This window comes from Alligator mississippiensis, chromosome 6, assembly GCF_030867095.1.
Source record: "Alligator mississippiensis isolate rAllMis1 chromosome 6, rAllMis1, whole genome shotgun sequence".
NCBI lineage: Eukaryota > Metazoa > Chordata > Crocodylia > Alligatoridae > Alligator > Alligator mississippiensis.
The window spans coordinates 70652193-70670934 of NC_081829.1; the positions used below are offsets into that span (position 1 = coordinate 70652193).

Sequence of the window (18742 nt, forward strand, 5' to 3'; positions counted from 1 at the left end):
ATATACTACATCAGACATTGATGTTTGGAGCACAGCCATTGAAATTGTACGAAAGTATTGTAGTCAGCAGAAATCAGCAATCAGCTTGGATTTTTGGAGTAGTTTTTGGCTGAATTATAGTAACAGCATCTCTTAGGTTAACGAAATTAAAAGCAGGTATAGGAAGGGTAATCAAGGACTTCCCTCATGTCCAAAATTCTCAACATGGGCTAGCAGGAAATTCAAGGATGTTTAGCATATTGTGAAACTGTCATGTATGCAAGAATCTGGAAGCCATCGAATGAAGGCATCATGTGAGACTTGAGATAAAGGTATATTGAGCTTAAGGTCTCACCATATGCCACAAGGGTATTAAATAGTTTCTAACCTATATAAGCTATGATTTTAACAAGTAACTGTCCTTTTTAAAAAGAAAATAAAATCATGCCTTTCTGGAATTGTTTTCAAACTTTTGTTTAAAGTGGTTGAAAGAAATAGCTGTGCTTCAGATTTTTCAAGGTTCAGTGATTCTCAGCCAGGGTGCATTGAGATCCTTTCAGTGGTGTCATGAAGTGACACATGATGTTAGCACTGCTAGGTGTACAAACATTATTCATAAAATAAACCCAGGCATTTCAAATAGGAATCCATAGAATTAAAAACATTCTGACATGTTATGGGCTTTCTGAGTTCTTTGCAACAGAAGAGTTGCTTTATTATTTTTTCCATGCTACAGACCAATGAAAGCTAGGATCTGGCATTTCCTAAGAAGTGCCTGGAGTCTGAAGTTAAGAACCACTTGTTTAGACAGACTGGGTGCATCTACATGAGATGCTAGAAGCGTAGTCAACTAATTCTACTGTGCATTAGTGCATCACAGCGAAAGCCATGCTAATGCACATAGAATTTGTCTACTGTATATTAGTGTCACTTAAAAAACATGCTCCAGCACTACTGCACAGTAGCACAGATTACGATGCATTAAGTTAGTACCTGTTATTACAGATACTACACTTAACATGCTGTAATTACAGTGCATTAATGCATGTGTAGATGTGCCCACTCTGGTTAAAACATGCTGCTAATTTATTTTTAACCAGTTATAGTGTATATTTCTGTTCTGAACTATATTTATTTACAAGCATATAGTGTTACCTATCACAACTGAATACCTTGCCTTAACATAAAATATCAAATAGTAGCACTTCAAAGGAAGTTGGACTTAAAATTAAAGAGAAGAAGACCTAGGTTAGAATTGTCAAAAACCCTACAAACTATGGAGAGGGGTGTCCAGCTTTCACTGACTTTTCACAGAGGTTGAGTGTCTGACTCAGTTATGCACCTTTTGAAATTCGCATTCAAAAAGTTTTAAAAATCCAGATCAAAAAGTAAGGTTGTATACTGGTGGCTGGAAGCTTGTTTCAATTAGGCATTGAGAGATCACTAGAAGAAGCAGGCAGGTACCAAAAGAGACCTTCACTGAGAATGCCCTGTCACCCAGGAAAAAATAAAGGCGGGGGTTCCAAATCATTTGTAGATGCCTACTGAAACACCTTGAATTTCAATTAGAAGTTAATATTGTAGAATAATAAGGGCACACTGGTATTAGGTACTTAGAGGTCTTTGACCCCACTATGTTTTATACTAACAGAACTTTTCTGGTTACTTTATAAGGATAGGCTCTTTTTAGTAGGTAGACAGCAGCCACCGAGTTGGGTATCAGACTAGGAGGAGCAAATTTGTTTTGCTAACAAATTTGCTTTTGATTTCTTCCCATCTTGCTATGGTACCTAGAAAAAAGGCACAGGGTCTTGCCAAGACCTTTCAGGAGTTCTTAGAAATCTCTTGTACTTCATTTTTTAAGCTTGGGGTGGCAACTTGCAACATGAGTCCCACAAGTGGCACAGGCAGCCTCTGTATGTGACACCAGCAGATCAGGAGGGAACAGGCATCATGTAGCAGGTATGACAGGAAGTAGAAGGCAACTCGGGAGATCAAGCAGGAAGCAGAACAGGAGTTTGGGTAGAGGAAGGGGATCAAAATGGCACTTGCGGGGTGCTGGACTTGTTTGTGGCATGTCTGCCAAAAAAGGTTGATCTCCCACTGTATTAAGTATTAATCTAGTGTCCATCTATAAACTTACCAGGGTGGACCAGAGGGGAACGGGTGAGACCCTGTTCCCCCGAGCACCTCCCAGAGTAACAAGGAATAACGGCCACAAGTTGATTGAGAGTAGGTTCAGGCTAGACATCAGGAGGCACTACTTCACAGTCAGGATGGCCAGGATGTGAAACCAAAATCCAAGGGAAGTGGTGCTGGCTTCTACCTTAGGAGTCTTTAAAAGGAGGCTTGCTTTATAACTACCTAGCTGGGGTCACTTGAGCTTAAACTTAGTAGGGGTCATAAGAGCCCTGTATTCATTCCTGCCCAGGGCAGGAGGCCAGACTAGATGATCTGCTCAAGTCCCCTCCGACCTTATTTCTATGAAACCATATCAGTCTTGTGGAAATATGAGTTGTCTTCATGATGAACATGAGCACATATATTATCTGATTAGTGAACAATATTTTGATAAGACATTGTTTCAGATGTTTATTATTTCTGTGGCATTGATAATGAGCATATCTGCATACAGATGCATATAGTAAGTACTTTTAAAATATATTTCTGACTGTAGTAGAAATGTCTTCTTTAAGAAATGTAGTTGGTTAACACACGTCAGTACTGTTGAAACATGGCTTGAGTCTTTGGGTTGCCTCACTCTATTTAAGATGTCTGGTGGTTACTATACATGGTTAGCTATTATAACATGTTGATACCTGTACCATTGTTGTCCTTAAAAGACCATATACAATGAACATACCCTGGAAATGGAAATGCTTTAGGTGTTTCCTGCTTTGAACTTCAGGAATTCTGGATTGATTCACATAATGTTTTTCAGTAACTGTTAACTTTTTTTTAAAGCAGCTACTGTATTTTCTGATAGTGTGAAAGCATTAATTTGATTAACATGTAGAATGTAATTGTTTTCTAGTTAATGTGTAGCAGTCACGGTTTATTCAAGTTTATTTTGCGCTTGATTGGCTCTGACTTCTGCGACAAACTTATTATAGTATGGTTTAATTTACCAGTTGGTTTGGGGGTTTTTTAAATCACTAAATTCCTGAATGTATATTTGTATAGGGCAACACTGAACCGTAAGTTTAAAAAAAAAAAAAAAGAATAAATAAAAAATCAGATATTTATGCTTTTGGGGGTTTTTTTGGATGTAATAAACTTTCAGAGTGGGATCCTTCAAGATAGAATATTTCAATATTGTTCCCTTTAGTTGAAACATAAAAGGCCAAACAGAACTGAAAAATAATTAAACCGCATATTTTACTTTCAACATTTTTTTCCAGCCCATTTGCTTACGTGGATCCCTTGCATTGTAACATGGCATATTTGTACCTTGAACTACTCAAAGACTCCCTCAACGAGTATGCATATGCAGCAGAACTAGCTGGCTTGAACTATGACCTCCAAAATACCATCTATGGGATGTATGTAAGTACCCAAATCAAGGAAAATCTTGGAGCCTAAGATCTACTTCCACTCATCAACATTTTTATATTGATTTGTTGGAAGCATTTTTATTTAAAACATGGCTTTTTCCATTGTGGGTCTAAGGTTTTGTACTCCTTTTTTTTTAAACTTAACTGCTAACCATGTATTTTCTTATGATTTGAATTTTAAGTTGAATCTTGTCCAATATTTTCATTCGTATTAAGTAAATTTACTCCTCTTTCTTTTTATATCATTTCAATGAATTAGTTAGCTTTAAGATTCCTTCTTCCTTCTAAGAAGGATGATTGGCCCTAATTTGAGTTTAGATTTCCATTTTGTGTCAGATGCCTACTGAAAGACTTTCTGACCAAGAAAAATTAATATTGCTGTTTAATTAATGATTCATCTCAACTTTCCTTTCCAAGAAATACTGATCATGAGGCTGCATATACATACTCTTCAGTCATGTTTCTTCATCCATTACATTGTCACTGCTTGAGGTATCAAAGCATTTCTTTTGTTTTTCTTTTTGTTAGTCGCTACATTTATGCTGATCCTCTCCATTGCAACATGACATACCTGTTTATCAGGTTATTGAAGGATGATTTAAAAGAGTATACATATGCAGCACGCCTCTCAGGTTTGATCTATGGCATTGCATCAGGAATGAATGCAATACTTGTAAGTAAGAAAAACTCAGGAAGAAATGAGACAGCTTGAGAGTTAAGTTGAGCTTGGGGAAACATTATACTTCTGCATTTCTAAACAAAATAGTTTTGTGGGTTTTTTCTCCTCCTGCATCTATCTCACGACTAAAAAATCCCAAACCTAGTGTTCTAACCATTAGCAATGGCTGGTTTACAATTGTATGTTTTGTGAAAGTGTGTGCAGTGCATCTGTTTGCATTCTAATTCATTTATTTACCTGCTTGCACAGTAACCTGAAAGCATTATGGCCTGTTTGATATATACAACCCAAAATGCTTTCTTTTTCCTTTTTCTTTTTTTAATAAGTGTTAACTCCCTTGATTGTATAGCACATCTATTTCTGCAGCAGTTACCTATTGAAATGTATTTTGCATGTGTGTATCAGACTAATAGCTTTCTATTAATTTTTCTTTGGAGTTGATTTTTTTTTTTGTTCAACTGTTTTAAAATTAAAAATTATGATGATTGCTATTTAAAAATATTTCCTTTTGATCATTTCTTTTTTAGTTTTATGCAAGATATAATCAAACCTATTGTGCAGTTCTGTTGAAAGCTTCCCATTAACTATCTTTTTGTAACAAACAGGCATTCAACTCTCATATAAAACATAATACTTTCAAGAACAGTTTGTTGAAGTGTGTGTTGTATATTGCCTTTAAATTTTTTTGGACAAAAAGGCTGCCGGCATATTTGATCCTGTGACTTATCTTTTTTTAATTTTGTCCCTCTAAAATCCTGTTTTGTGGTAGGTTCTACTCTAATAGGGAAAAAATATACACTGTTTTTCAGTCTCAGAACTTGCTGAAATTTTTATTTTAGTGTTCATAATTTACTTGTAAAAAGCAAACTTTGCTTATTTGCTCTTAGGTTTTTAAAGCTGTTTTTATAAGCAGGTTTTGTTCATATCTTGGAAATTTATTTTCTTAAAATTTAAGTGAACATTACAGTTTCATGCTGTAAATTTACTCTGAATTGATATTTATAACTTTCTCTCTCTAAAGATACTCTTATAGAATATGTCGACATGTGTAATAGGTACTCTGCAATTTTGTAGGATCAATGTTGTACTTAACTCAGTATTTATTCACCATATAGTCTTATAGCAGCACATTTGTAATACTACAATGCTCAGGGGGGCATTTTTATGATCAACACAAGTATACTATATAATGACTTTATATCTACCTTCATTAAAACAATGTAAATGTATGTTTCTTCAAAATCATATGGTTGATTATTCAGTGTTTCAGTGATTGTGAAAGGGAAAATATTTATGTAGCAGAAATCTGCTTTCTGGACTTTGTTTTCATAACTACTACATTTTATTTTTTTCTTGGAAAGATTGTGTTTCTCCCTGATAATTAGTGTTCTGCATTCTCATTTTTTACTGATTTTCTTTTTTTTTTTTTGGGGGGGGGGGGTTCACTGATAAATTCCCTGCTTTTTTTTAAAATCATTTGGTTTTTACTGATTTACACCCATTTTTCAGTTCAAATCCCTGGCTAACCAGCATGAGTGAGGAATGGCCCATTCCTCACTCATGCTGGTTAGCCAGGAATTGGAACTGAAAAATGGGGGGTGGTGGTAAGCTAAAAATGCCGCTGTGCTGGTTACCTGAGGCACAGATTTTTGGCTGTACACAAAGGGGGGTGCAGTGGTGGTGGCCACATGCAGAGTAGGGGGAGAGGGGGTGGCAGTGGCTGCATGGGGGCTGGAAGAGGGTGGCTGAAGCCGCTGCCTTGGGGCGCAGGGATCCCAGGTCAGACCCTGGACAGGGCAGGACTGTCCATGGGAATCACTCCTAGGGCGGGCAGGTCCCACCTGCACCCTGGCGGCTCTGGCTGCGGCTCTACTGCAGCCCTAGGAACAGATAACAGGTTGCACCACACCCCTCCCTCCGCCCCTTCCCTGCTCCCTCCCTCTGTCACCGACAATTCCCTCCTCCCCCCTGGATTTAAACCAATTCCGCCCCCCCCACCTTTTCTTCCTTTTACCCCAATTTCATCCCAGTTTCTATGTTTCAAAGATAAACCCTGAAAAATTCCCGGATATTTTTTTTTTTAAGTCAAAACTGAGAATGCGAAACGCTACTGATGATATAACTGTGGGTCCCACTTCGATAGCTCAAATCAAAACATGACTTGGATCTTGTAGTTTCTGTTTGTTCTTGAGAAACTTATTAAAGACATTTTCTTAGAGGTGCACAGATGCATTGTATCATATCAGCACCAATAAAAAGAAATTTGACATTATCGACAGTTGGTTTTTTTTGTGGCTGATGTGGCCAATAATGTTGCCAATTTAAATACTGTATGCATTTGCACAGCCACAGCATGCACAGGGCCAGGAGTGCAGCCCGGCAGCTTAGAGAGATGTATCCATCTGGTAAGTCTGGTGGGAGGGAAAGAGTTTGGGGGTGCAGATTGAGCCCCCACAGTGAAGAAGGGAGTGGGGCAGGAGCAGGCATTGCTCAGCTGGAATTGGGCGGGGCACAGGACGTAGCCAGTGGCTTGTGGGGGGGGGAAGAGCAGAGAGGGAGGCAGCTTCTGCAGCTGTGCGCATCCCCAGGGGAGGCATGGAGGGCATGTGCCCCCCTGGATCTGTGCACGGGGTGAGGGTAGGCTGCCACTGCGTGCTCAGGGCCAGGGCTGCTCCAACCTCTTCCTGCTGGCTGCACTTGGGCTGAGTGGGGCGGGCTGTAGTGGCACGGGGAGGGGACCTATGGCAAATTTGGACGTGGCTCTAGCACCCCTGCAGATCCCCCTCCCAGTGCTGCCACCGCCCTCTCCACCCCACTCAGCCTTGCCCAGCCTTAGTGCAACCACTGAAAACAGCCCTGGTCCTGAGTGTGCAGCAACAGCAGCACACCCTCACCCCATTCACAGATCTGGTGGGGGGTGCATGCCCCCTATGCCTCTCCCAGGGGAGTCGCCGGCTATGTCCTGCACCTCGCCCTGCTCCGATGGGGCAGTGCTGCCCCTGCCCCACTCCCTTCCTTGACCCGGGGTCTTCGATCTGCCCCCCCACACTTTCCCCACCCCACCCACAGACTTACTGACCAGACGCTGCTCTCCAAGGTGCCAGGCTGCATGTCAGCAATCAGATCAGTATCAGCTGATATGGCTGGTCAATAATTGGCCATCGGTATTGTCCCAAAAAATCTTTATCAATGTACCCCTACTTGTTTCTCACCACATGTACCTTTCATACCATGAAATGGTTGTTTAGCTATTCTGTGTACTTTCTAGATGCTGCTTTTTAATTTAAGTAACTAATAGCCATACATTACCTTGAGTGTCCTTATCCAGACTTTGTATTAAGGTATCCATATCTTATTAAATTTGAGACTAATTCGCTGGGATTTGCCCTACTTACTTTTAGCATTGTAGGTGTCTGTAGTGACTCTACTGTCATGATATTTGTTTACTATTACGCCAGTAAAACATATCTATTTCTGGGACATTCTCTTTAGAATGAAAAATATAGTGAGTTGTTCAAGCACCCTTTGAGTGGAGCCTGTATACAAATAGTACAAACAGAAAAAGTGCATACAGGCTCCACTCAACGTCTGTTTAGTAAAGCCACAGTGAATTTTATATTTATCCTTTGCATCTAATACCATTAGTATAAATATAAATATATATTGTCTTCAATGAGATGCTTTTGATTAATAAAATTGATTATAAATTAGAATAAATCAGATTTTTTTTCTGATTCCATTGAACCCATTAATTTTGTTGTGATGTTTAATTTTGTTTAGAAACTGCTCTTTTACCTGTAAAGTTTTAAAGCACCTTATACACTTTTTCCATAGCTTTCTGTAAAAGGTTATAATGACAAACAGCATATCTTGCTGAAGAAGATTATTGAGAAAATGGCTACCTTTGAGATTGATGAGAAAAGATTTGAAATCATCAAAGAAGCGGTAAGCAGTATGGAAAATGTAACTATTTAAAACTGAGTAAATGGATTAGGAGTGACGTATCAACATGATTGTGGTTGAGAACAAAATCTTTCAAAGGATGGGATGAAATCCTGGTGCACTGGGCCCATGGAAGCCTGTGGGAGCTTTGTCCTTGACTTCCCTGTGGCCAAGAATTCACCTCAAGCATTTTAAAGGGCATTATACAATTTAATAGATCTGACCCTACAATCTTAATTCAAGTAAAATACAGTGGGAACCTTATTGTTTAACCACAGGCTTTCAACTTGAATTTTATAAAGGGGTAGAACAGTGGTTCTCAGAATTCCATTTTATGCTTACATGTTACAGCAGGGGTGGCCAGTATGCAGCATGTGTGCCACAAGTGTCATGGGCAGCTATTGTGTGTATCACATGAGTCCTGGCACTCGGTAAAGGGAAGTGTTAGAATGGAGGCAGGTGGCTCGGAGCTTCTGGCTGTTTCCATCAGAGAGGAGGAAGGACACTCCTGTAAGACGAGGTATCGGGTATCACCGCCAGGAGCCATGCTAACTCTTCCCCTGTTCTGAAGCCACAGCTTAATTAGGGCTTTGGACCTATGTTCATCATAGAAGCCTGCAGTAGTTGTTGCGCCAGGGAAGGGTAAACACAGCTCTTGGTGGTGATATCTCTCCTGTAGCACCTGCTCTACTCCAGGTGGTTAGAGTCTATGAGCCCCTCTGCCTCCATTCTGGCTCTCCCAGGATATAAACTCTATCAGGTATGTCTGGGGGATGGAGGGTCAGCATGGTACTCAGCAGAGGCTGGGCCTTAACTTGTGAGCACCTGCCAAAAAAAGGTTGGCTACCACTGTGTTACACAGAAGGTCAGTGCTCCAATCTGATCTGTCCATAATGGAAAAGCATGTCAGAGGGGATCTGCAGTCCCATCTGCTATAGACCACCTGGGGCTTGTAAGTCTCAGATTAAGAACCTACAGCAAAGGGTATTCAGTTTGTAAGGTGTACTCAGACTTCTGAAAGTGAGAACTGCATGAATATCAGTGACCTGTTACCCATATTCACAGCATACATTTTACCAAATATTTTTTAGCTTTTTAAGATAGTTATGAGTTCTTAGTTACTTCTAGTAGTCCAATTTCACAATGTAATTATTTGGACTGAACTTATTTAATTAAGAAGAAAGCATTATCATATTGCAGAAGACTTTAAATATTAATTTTAGATTTACCTATTGGAACATCAGAAAGATTTGGCATAAGAACGCTATACCGAAGATCGTTATAAAACTAAGAATTGGCACAAAATATTTGACCTCTGACTAAACTAACTGGTTAAAATATTGGTTTAGGAGCTATCTGCTATAATAAACTAATAGCAGTTGAATTCTGGATGTGATTTTTGTGTTGTTCAAATGAATGGTCATAGTTTAGTTGTTATGATCACAGTTCAACACAGTTGTTAAATTGGTTGAAAAGGCACAAATATAAGAGAGCAGTTAACATTGTTTGCTTCTAGAACGGTTTTTTAATTGGTTGGTAACATTAAATTAATTGGTAACATTATGCTGAGAAGCTGAATTTTGTATTTATTTAATGTTTCTTTTAATCTTGTAGTATATGCGATCACTTAACAACTTTCGAGCTGAACAGCCTCACCAGCATGCTATGTATTACCTCCGACTATTGATGACAGAAGTTGCTTGGACCAAAGATGAATTAAAAGAAGCTCTAGATGGTAAATGTTTGCAAGTTTTCAACTTTTTCTTTTACCTAACTCATTTTTATTGTCTCTCTAGTGTTCAATATTTCTGTTTTTAGGTGGAGATTTGGTTTGTTGTCTAAAAATAATTAAAATTACTGTATTTTATTTTCTGTAATTATGTATTACAGAAATAATTACTGTATTTACTTAAATCTAAGATGAGGTTTTTCCCCCCCCAGTCAGCAAGGAGGAAAACGTCTCTTGTCTCAGATTTGCGTACAAAGTGGAGGTGGGGGCAGGCAGCTGCTGTGTCTCTGACTCTGGCCCTGAAACTAGATCAGGGCTAGAGGCAGACTCACAGCAGCCTCCTGTCCCCCCCCCTCCCCCACTTTCTGCAGCTTCTGCCTCCTCCCCCTTTCCAGCCCCGCCCCCTCCAACTACCCCCTTACTGTCAAATGCATTTTGACTCCAGCTCAGGCTGGATTCCCTCCTAGGCACAGAGTACAAGGAAGCTCTGTCCTCACCTCTGCCTGTTGGTAGCACCAGTGCTACTGTGTGGCCTGGCAGGTGCCATGCTTCCATGTGCTGTGCTTTGTGACCCAGGAGGAAATAGAGCCTGAGCAGCATCTGACAGCAGTGGTGGGGAGGGAGAGGGGCAGAGATTGTGTGGAGGGGGCTGTATGTAGGAAGGGGCAGGAAGGCTGCAGGTGGAAGAAGTGGTCACACAGGGCAGGCAGCCTGACCCCCCTCAGCCACTAGACCTCCCCCCTACCACCTGCTTTCCCTACTGTAGCAGTTGGGGGAGGGTGAATTTAAGGCAACTCTCCAATAATTAGATTACATACCTTGAAAATTGTAACAAATTTATAAATATTTTCCATATATATAATCTATATTGCGGGGGGGCATCTTAAAGTCAAGGTTGATTAAATTCAAAGGCATATGGTATTTAATCCTAGTTTATCTGTATTAATGAAGTTACAATCTGGTTCCCAGTTCAAAATACATATTTTGAATTGTGTTAAGCCAGATATTTCGGAACATCTTTAATTTTTCTCCCTCAAAATTTAAGTTATTAGGGAACAGAGAGAAAAATCATTTAGGAAATTTTAGTTTCCTTTTGTTTTTTAATAACCAGTCACTCATACATATTTAAGGGAAAAGGGACTCCCAAGTTTGAATGCAAACAGACCCTAATGAAATTAGGTCACCCACTATATTTAGTGAGAAGCAGAATTTAAAATATAAGTAACTATAAAATCATCTGAGCGTTCATTTATAGTTTTAGCACAACCTAAAAGCTTTCCCTTGCAATTTCTGGTCTGACATGACAAAATGCTGTATTAGAACAGTATGCAGAAAGATAATATCTGTCTCCTTGAAACAACCCCGGCAAATCTTCCAAAAGATGTTATTTAAGGGCATTTAGGTTGCATTTCTCATTCAGGTTTTTATTTTGTTGAGGCTAGTCAGATGAGTAAAGAGAACAGGATTTGACCTCATAGATATGTCGTTCTGTAGCTGCTGTCCTTTTTTTGTAATATTCGGTTTCTATTTAAACCTTGCTTTATAAAAACCTGTTTTCAGCAGATGACCTGTATCAGCAAAGATGTGTACTTGGCACTCCCTCAGAGACGCATTTATTAGATGGTTAATCTTGCACACGGGTAGCTGGGAATGTCTTAATATATATTGGGCACTGAAAACTCTTAGTTATCATAAACACTCTTTTATAACAAAAAATCAAAAAAAATTTGTTTTTAAATGTAGGAGTGTCTTCTCATGTCTTTTATTCTGGCTAAGAGAATGATTTGACAAATTATTTGGCACTTTAAATATTAATTTTGCTATATCCCTTTCTTAATTATTTAATTTGTGGTCATTTCAGATACGTGATCTGGCTGTAAACTCTTTGAAGCTGGTATGGTTGGCAATACCTTGTGCACTTTTTTTTATAGCGCTCAGCACAATGAGACCCTAAATCAGACTAAAGTCCGTGTTCACTACTGGCATCTTGTAGAACAGAATAAATATATCAACAAAGAAGAAATGGCTCTTAAAAGACAACATATTTAGGATGGGCAGAGACTGACAGTTAGTCTTCAATTCCGAAACTGCTTCATGCAGGTGGACTCCTTTTATACTTCTAGGATGTTTCATACAAATGCCTGGGATTACCTACAGAGTTACTTTCAGATGGAGGCATAAATATTTTGTTCTGTAGTCTGCATAGCATAATTGCCTCTTCCAGTGAACCCTGTCCTACTCCCATTGAAGACAATTGGATTTCAGAGTAGGATCAACTGTAAAAAAGGATATTCCAGTGGTTCTTAATCTCATTAGATTCAAGGAACCCCTCAGAAAATGCCAGGTCATAGCACTCTCTCATTTCTTTGACTGCAGAAAAATAATAGAGCAATTCTTGTGTTGCAAAGAACTTGGAAAGGCCACAATGTGTCAGAATTTTTTTTTTATGTGATGAGTAGAGATCTCTGTAAATCACACCAGAAACGCCCCCTGCAGCAGCTCCCTTAATGGTTTTATTTTGCCAGGAGAAATATGATTCTACCAGTTGATATTTAACTCCTATACATGGCCTATATGAAATTATTAGACTGGAAACTGGTTACTAGTATTATTCCCCATCCTGCTTGATATTTTCATTAGTGGCCTTTTGAGTAAAAAGCAGATGGGCACTTATGAAATTCATGAATAATAGAAAATTAGAAATTATTGCCAAGACTGAGGAGGACCAGACAATTATATATGAAGACCTAAACAACCTTGTGAATTGCAGTAAGAGAAACAATAATATTTTAATAGTACAAAATGCAAAATCATGCATTTTATGATTAATACCAAGAGCACTTGCTATAAGCTAAGGCCTCGTACACTGGAAACAGTGTAGGAAAAGAAAGGGACGAGGGCAGGTTGCTAGTTTTGTACAATAACAGTGAGTTGCCAGCCAGATGTAGCTGTGAAAAAGGTATATGGTAATTTTAGGCCACATAGAAAGGGTATTTTTAGTAGAAACTAAGCAGTATTTGTACCACTTTGCCAGGCATTACTAAGACCTGTTTTAGAACATTGTATATAGTTTTAGTCACCTGTGTTCAAAACCAAATTTATGCAGAAAAGGTACAGAGAAGGGTATCTGAGATGGTTAGAGGAATGAAATATCTACCCTGCAATGACATTAAAAGGGTTTGGTTTGTTTAGCTTTCGTGAAACAAAGCTTGAAAAGAGATATAATTACCACGGGTCCTAATTATCTTGGTTTAAAAACTGCAGAACTCTCTGATTAAACCTCCAAAATCCGCATTTTTCTGTGATTTTAAAATGAAACGTCACTCATATATATTTGTGCTTCCACTGCTGTTGGATGGGCAGGGGCACCTCACCTTGGGCGGCCATGGTGGTGCAACATTCCCTTCCATGCCGAGTTCCCCCGCAGACTGTGGAGGTGGCTTCTGCCTAGAGCTGGTCCAGCCCAGCTGCATCCCAGCACCCTGCAGTGGGCGTAGAACTGGGGAGGGGGGGGGGCATGTGTCCCCCTTCCCTGTCACCTGTGGCTCCCCCCTTGCCCCCCCCCAGACTTACCTGGAATTAGCTGCTCTCCACCGCTGCCTGGCTTCCATGTGCATGTGCAAGCACACATATACACATGGCACCTACTGCCTGATCACCCTCCTCCCACTCCCCACAGCCACAAGCTGTCCCTTGCAGACTGGACCTCTGCCTGCCTGTAAAGGGAGACCTGTGGTTTCCTGTGCTTTTCTCCTTTAAAGTGAAAAATCCATGTTTTTCCACAGCAAATGGAAGACCTAAGTTCCTGATAATTACTCTGTTTTGGCAGTGAATATGAAGAGCTGTTTAAGTTGGAGGATAATATTGGCACAAAATGAAATGGACATGAGTTAGTCATGAATAAACTTAGATTTGAAATTCGTAAAGAGTTTATAATCATCAGAGGAGGAAAGTGCCAGAATGGCCTTCCAAACAAGGAAGTGGGGACAAGTGACCTGAATTGTTTCAGGATGGAACTTAAAAGGACAGTATAGGATAACAGTATTGTAGTGGTAATGAGAGCAAGTGACATGCGGTATTGTAGTATGCCCGTGGATAGTATTTGAGAGGAAACTAGACTTCCATCTGAAAGGACATATGATCTCCATAACTGTGGGAAGTACTTGATGACACAGAACTTCTTTACTCAACTGATGATGAGGGCAGGATCTGGTGGTAGAGGCTGTTAGTGAAAGTGGGCTTGGTGAGATGCAGGTTCTTGGCACAAGGAGGAGGTCAGGTGTTGAAATGGTTTTTCATTGGGGTGATAGACTTGTATACTATCCAATTTATGTGTTTTCAGGACCTGCTTTAATGTAGGTTACAGGAGAACCTACCTATAATTGTAGTTGTGGAAGTAAGGAAGTCCAGATCAGGTGGCAACCCTCTCTTGGTTAGATTTATTTTGTTTCTTCCTTTCTCTTGAGTTAATATGGTTACAAAACTTGTTTCTCCATATGGGATTGCAATACTTCCTTGTTTCAGAGCTCTGCTAGTATCCTGCAAGTGTCGGGAGAATTTTTTTCCCCTCTGAATTGTGGTTTTTGTTTTGTTTTGTTTTTTTCTTTTTTGGTTTCCTGTGAAGCACTGGACATTAGGTGCACTGGTATTTTTAATATTACTGAGAAATCTCTCAGGTGCCTGCATGGCTGGCATGTCATGCTCATACATTCAGTTGCCACATTTGGGGTGAGGAAGGAATTTCCCCCAGGTGAGTTGAGCTAAGGCTGACAGAGTTGATTTCCTTCATCTTTGATGTTGGCAAACAGCCCACTTTTAGGTGCATCTGCACATCATTTATTTAATAAATTCTCTGCAATTGGAGAGGCCCAACACACTGGTGGCTCCCATCTCTCTATTTTTCTCCATGGCTCAAAATCCTATGTGGAGTGTTTTGTTTGTTTGTTTTGGGGGAGGATTGCACTAAAGATTTTAAGGTTGCAGTAGGATATTAGGGAGGATGCTTTGGGCCTGTGATGCATGGTATGCTGCAGAGTGGATAGTCTCATAGAACCACCTGGACAAATGCTTATTATGTGGTTATCTGCAGTTACAGGGGACTGCATTCCAGTGGCCCAAGAAGTCTCCTCCACTATCTGTGTTCATAGGGCCCTCTGCATGTGCAGGTCAAGGCACAGTGGGATCTAATGTGTGAACCACACAATCACACCTCCTGCCACGCGACATGTAGCTGAGGAGACTGGGGCGGGGTGGCATTTTCCCTACTGCAAGCCCTGTAGCTGACAACTGTGCCACCACTGCGAGCTTTGTCAACTGTGGGGTTGGCAGTGAGTGGTGTACCCCTGTGGCCAGGACACCTCATTTGATGGGAGAACTTGGCCATACTTCCAATTAATGGCATGATTAGAACAAGCTACAAAGCTATTCCACATTTTTTGTGGAATAACTTTGTAGCCCACCATAGTTTTGAGTGTATTCATTCTTGGAACACGGAGTTGTCTCCATTTTACAGAGGATCAGGAAGTGTTGCGGCAATCCCAAAGTTACACATGGAATCTGAGACAGCCAGGAAACTGATTATGAGACTCCAGGCTATAACATAAGTGCTCTAAACACTGAACTGTCCTTCCTTTCTTAGCCTGCTGAGACTTTATTGGTTTTTGTATGAAAAATATGTTTTGCTTTATAGGAAAAAGGTTTCATACCTAATATAGTGTGTGTATGTATAACATTTTTGAAATAATTTCTTTATAATTTACTGCAAAATACCATAAAACTATTAAATTTGATTTAATATTTTTTTGTCTAGATAATTGTTCTGTGTCTTTCACAGGAATTCTAAGCTACATTTACTTTGTATAGGTAATAGCTCAAACTTTATCTTTGAAGAGCACCTGAATGGTTGTAACTGTTTTGTCTGGAGAATGAATGTGTGTGTTCAGTATGATTGGAGAATGGATTTTTTCTTACTGGAATCTGGGTCAGACAACATGTGAATTCTAAGCAAAGCAAAACTATACATTGAGTACCACTAGTTAGACCTTGGAAGCTTTCCAACCGTTCATTTTTAAATCACTACATTTCATGAAAATTATCTTCATCATCCTTTTCCATAAATGCATTATATCTGATCCTTAATGTAACAAAATCCATGATTGATTTAACAATCTAAATATCTATTTTAGATGTCACTCTTCCCCGCCTCAAGGCCTTTATATCTCAACTGTTGTCACGGTTACACATTGAAGCTCTTCTGCATGGCAATATAACAAAACAGGTTAGTTTGCTTGTGGTAGTTTATATTATAAGTAGTGGTAAGAACTAAGGATTAATTTAATTGTCCTAATTTTAAAATTCCTTTTTTCCCCTCCATAGTCTTCACTTTCCAACTTTAGGAGCTCTGTTGAAAACACCCTGGTGTCATTTATTTTCTGCTCTCTAATATTAGCCTGAATGCTATTCCCATATTGGTCTTCAAAATTTAACAGTTTGTTTTAAGTATTTTTCAAGTCTGCGTTGCATGTTGTTACAGTAATGTAATGAGACTACAAAATGAATTGTGTGCTAGTTCCTGCTTTTTCACTTGCAAGCTTTAGTTTGACTTGCAAAAAATTAAAAATTTCAGAATGCTTCAAAATGGAACTCTTTATACATGGCTAAATGGAGGTGTGGGACCATAAGTAACAGACTTTTACTTTAAAAAATAAAAGGAAATGGAAGTTAAACCATTTACTCTGTCCTTTTAAAATGATAATGTTTTGCACAAACATCCAGTGAGCATATTTACTTTATCACGATAGCCCTGTTGAAAAGTTAAGATATACCTTATGGGGCTGGTATAGTGTTGTTCGTGACAATAAATATAATGGAAATACTTCTATACTAGACTCATGAAACTTTTCTAGTCCTAGAAAATCTAAGACACTTCCAGTCACTGCTGAGCATATTGGGGGTGGGGTAGAAGTCACCAGCAAGAGGGAGTGAAAGGGGGAAGGAGCCAGAAGAATTGTATGTAGGAAGTTTGGGCATTTAATGGCAGCTCAGCAAAAGTTGTTCAATCATTTTTCTTTTTTTCTTTTAAAAGAACTTAAAGAATAACTCCCATCTTCCTCTTAAGTTTCCTTCCAATGTCAGTTCAAGAAAAAACAAATAGTGACTTGCACAAAGGCAGCTAGAGTCCCAGATCTAATTTCCAATAAGATTATATGGTGGTTTTCACTCTTTCTTTCTACCCAAAATGTTTCCAGCAGGAGGCAGAAACAGCGCCATGTTTAAAACTACAGTTTTCACTTGCTTACCAATCAGTAATGAGTTGCAAACAGGGCCCCTCTATCAATCAGTGGCAGGGGGAGAGTGCATGGGAACCTGCAAGATTAAAGGAACCACAGCACAGCCCACTTCTGCTGTGAATTTAGTAGGGAACTAACCATTTTACAGTCTACGCATTTCAGATGTACAGATCAGGTCAGAAAATACTCCTTGAGGGAGGGATCAGTACAGATTTTAAAATAAAACAGAGCATTTTGGGTAAATGGAGAGTTACAACTCTCTATCATCTTATTGGACATCAAATCTGAGACTCCAGCTGCCTTTGCACAAGTCGTTATTTGTTTTTTCTTGGACTGATGGGAAGATCGATTGATGTGTGTGCTATGATGATGGAAAGATGTTAAAAGAAAAAGCTCAGCTGTCGGTGTGATAAAGCTCTTAAACACGAACGTAATTTTTAAATAAGTGAATAATCCCATCCCTTTTCCGCAAAGCACTTTGGCTTAAATTTAAGTCCCACTTAAGTAAACACAATTTAAGCATATGCCTTACTCAACAGGTGAGGTGGCCTGCACAAGGCAAATGCCCATACAGAAATGGCTCCATTTTGTACAGGTACAAAAGTGCAACAAACCAAGTCTATTACATTTTAATAACTGCAAAAAATATACATATCATTTGTCATTTCAGAAGTGACATTTAAAAAAAAAATACATGAACTGCGTGATATAACATACAAACTTTAATACATAGCAGTTAACGTAACAGGAAATGGTAAGGTAACATGGTTTGGTAACACTGCAGGTCTTTGATACTAAAAACAGATAACAGAGTAACTAATTGTCTTATGAGCCTTACAAACTAATCTTTTGAAAATAGATGTTATGGTTCTAAATCACAGAGGGTTAGATTTATAGGCACCTAATTTCCATTAAGCATTTAAATACTTTTACAAATCTAGCCCTTAGACACTTTTGAAAATTTTATCCAGAGGCTACACTATATTAATATGCACAAAGATGAAATGCACCAATGCTATTTTTTTTCCTAAAAACTGGAAAGTAAATTCAAATTGTAATAAGCAATTATAACAGTTCTTTCAAATGTATAAATTCAGATTTTTCTTTAATGCCGTTTAAATATGATTAGCTTTTAAGAAATCAACAATACAGGTGTTGGTACCTAAGTAGTTCTATGATTACTCTATTTTCTCACATATAGCACACCCTGGAATACAATACAAAACATTCTTTTTTTCTTGCCACCTTCCTAAAAAGAATTTGCCTTGTAATATGGGTCTAGTTATGGGCCAACCCTGTATGCCACTTTGATTCAGCAAACAGGGTCTTGGGACCACGTGCCAAGTCTAAGGCTGTGACAGGTATGACCCCATGTGCTGGGTCCAAGGCAAGCCCACTGACCCAATCCAGTAAGCGCCAGGTCTGGGGCCATATACCAGCTCAGATCCCCCATGCCAGGTCTAGCCATGGACTGACCCAGCCCATGAGGCCATATCATTTGGCTGAGAGCTCTGCAGGGGTCTGGAAATTGGGGATGGCAGGACCCATGGCAACATTAATTGCCATGACT

At 39.3% G+C, this 18742-nt stretch overlaps 1 protein-coding gene across 6 annotated transcripts in view; it reads left to right on the top strand.

The window, feature by feature from the left end:
• IDE (insulin degrading enzyme) overlaps nucleotides 1–18742 on the top strand; it is a 106356-nt gene that overhangs the window by 67257 nt on the left and 20357 nt on the right. For 5 of the 6 annotated variants that reach the window (XM_059729980.1, XM_014607816.3, XM_019484231.2 and 2 more), the window contains exons 15-18: nucleotides 3381–3525; nucleotides 8047–8157; nucleotides 9769–9889; nucleotides 16069–16160. In XM_059729980.1, coding sequence (XP_059585963.1) covers nucleotides 3381–3525; nucleotides 8047–8157; nucleotides 9769–9889; nucleotides 16069–16160 — 469 coding nt within the window. Of the gene's footprint in view, nucleotides 1–3380; nucleotides 3526–4061; nucleotides 4207–8046; nucleotides 8158–9768; nucleotides 9890–16068; nucleotides 16161–18742 lie in introns of all 6 variants that reach the window. The other variant, XM_019484232.2, reaches the window with a different exon arrangement.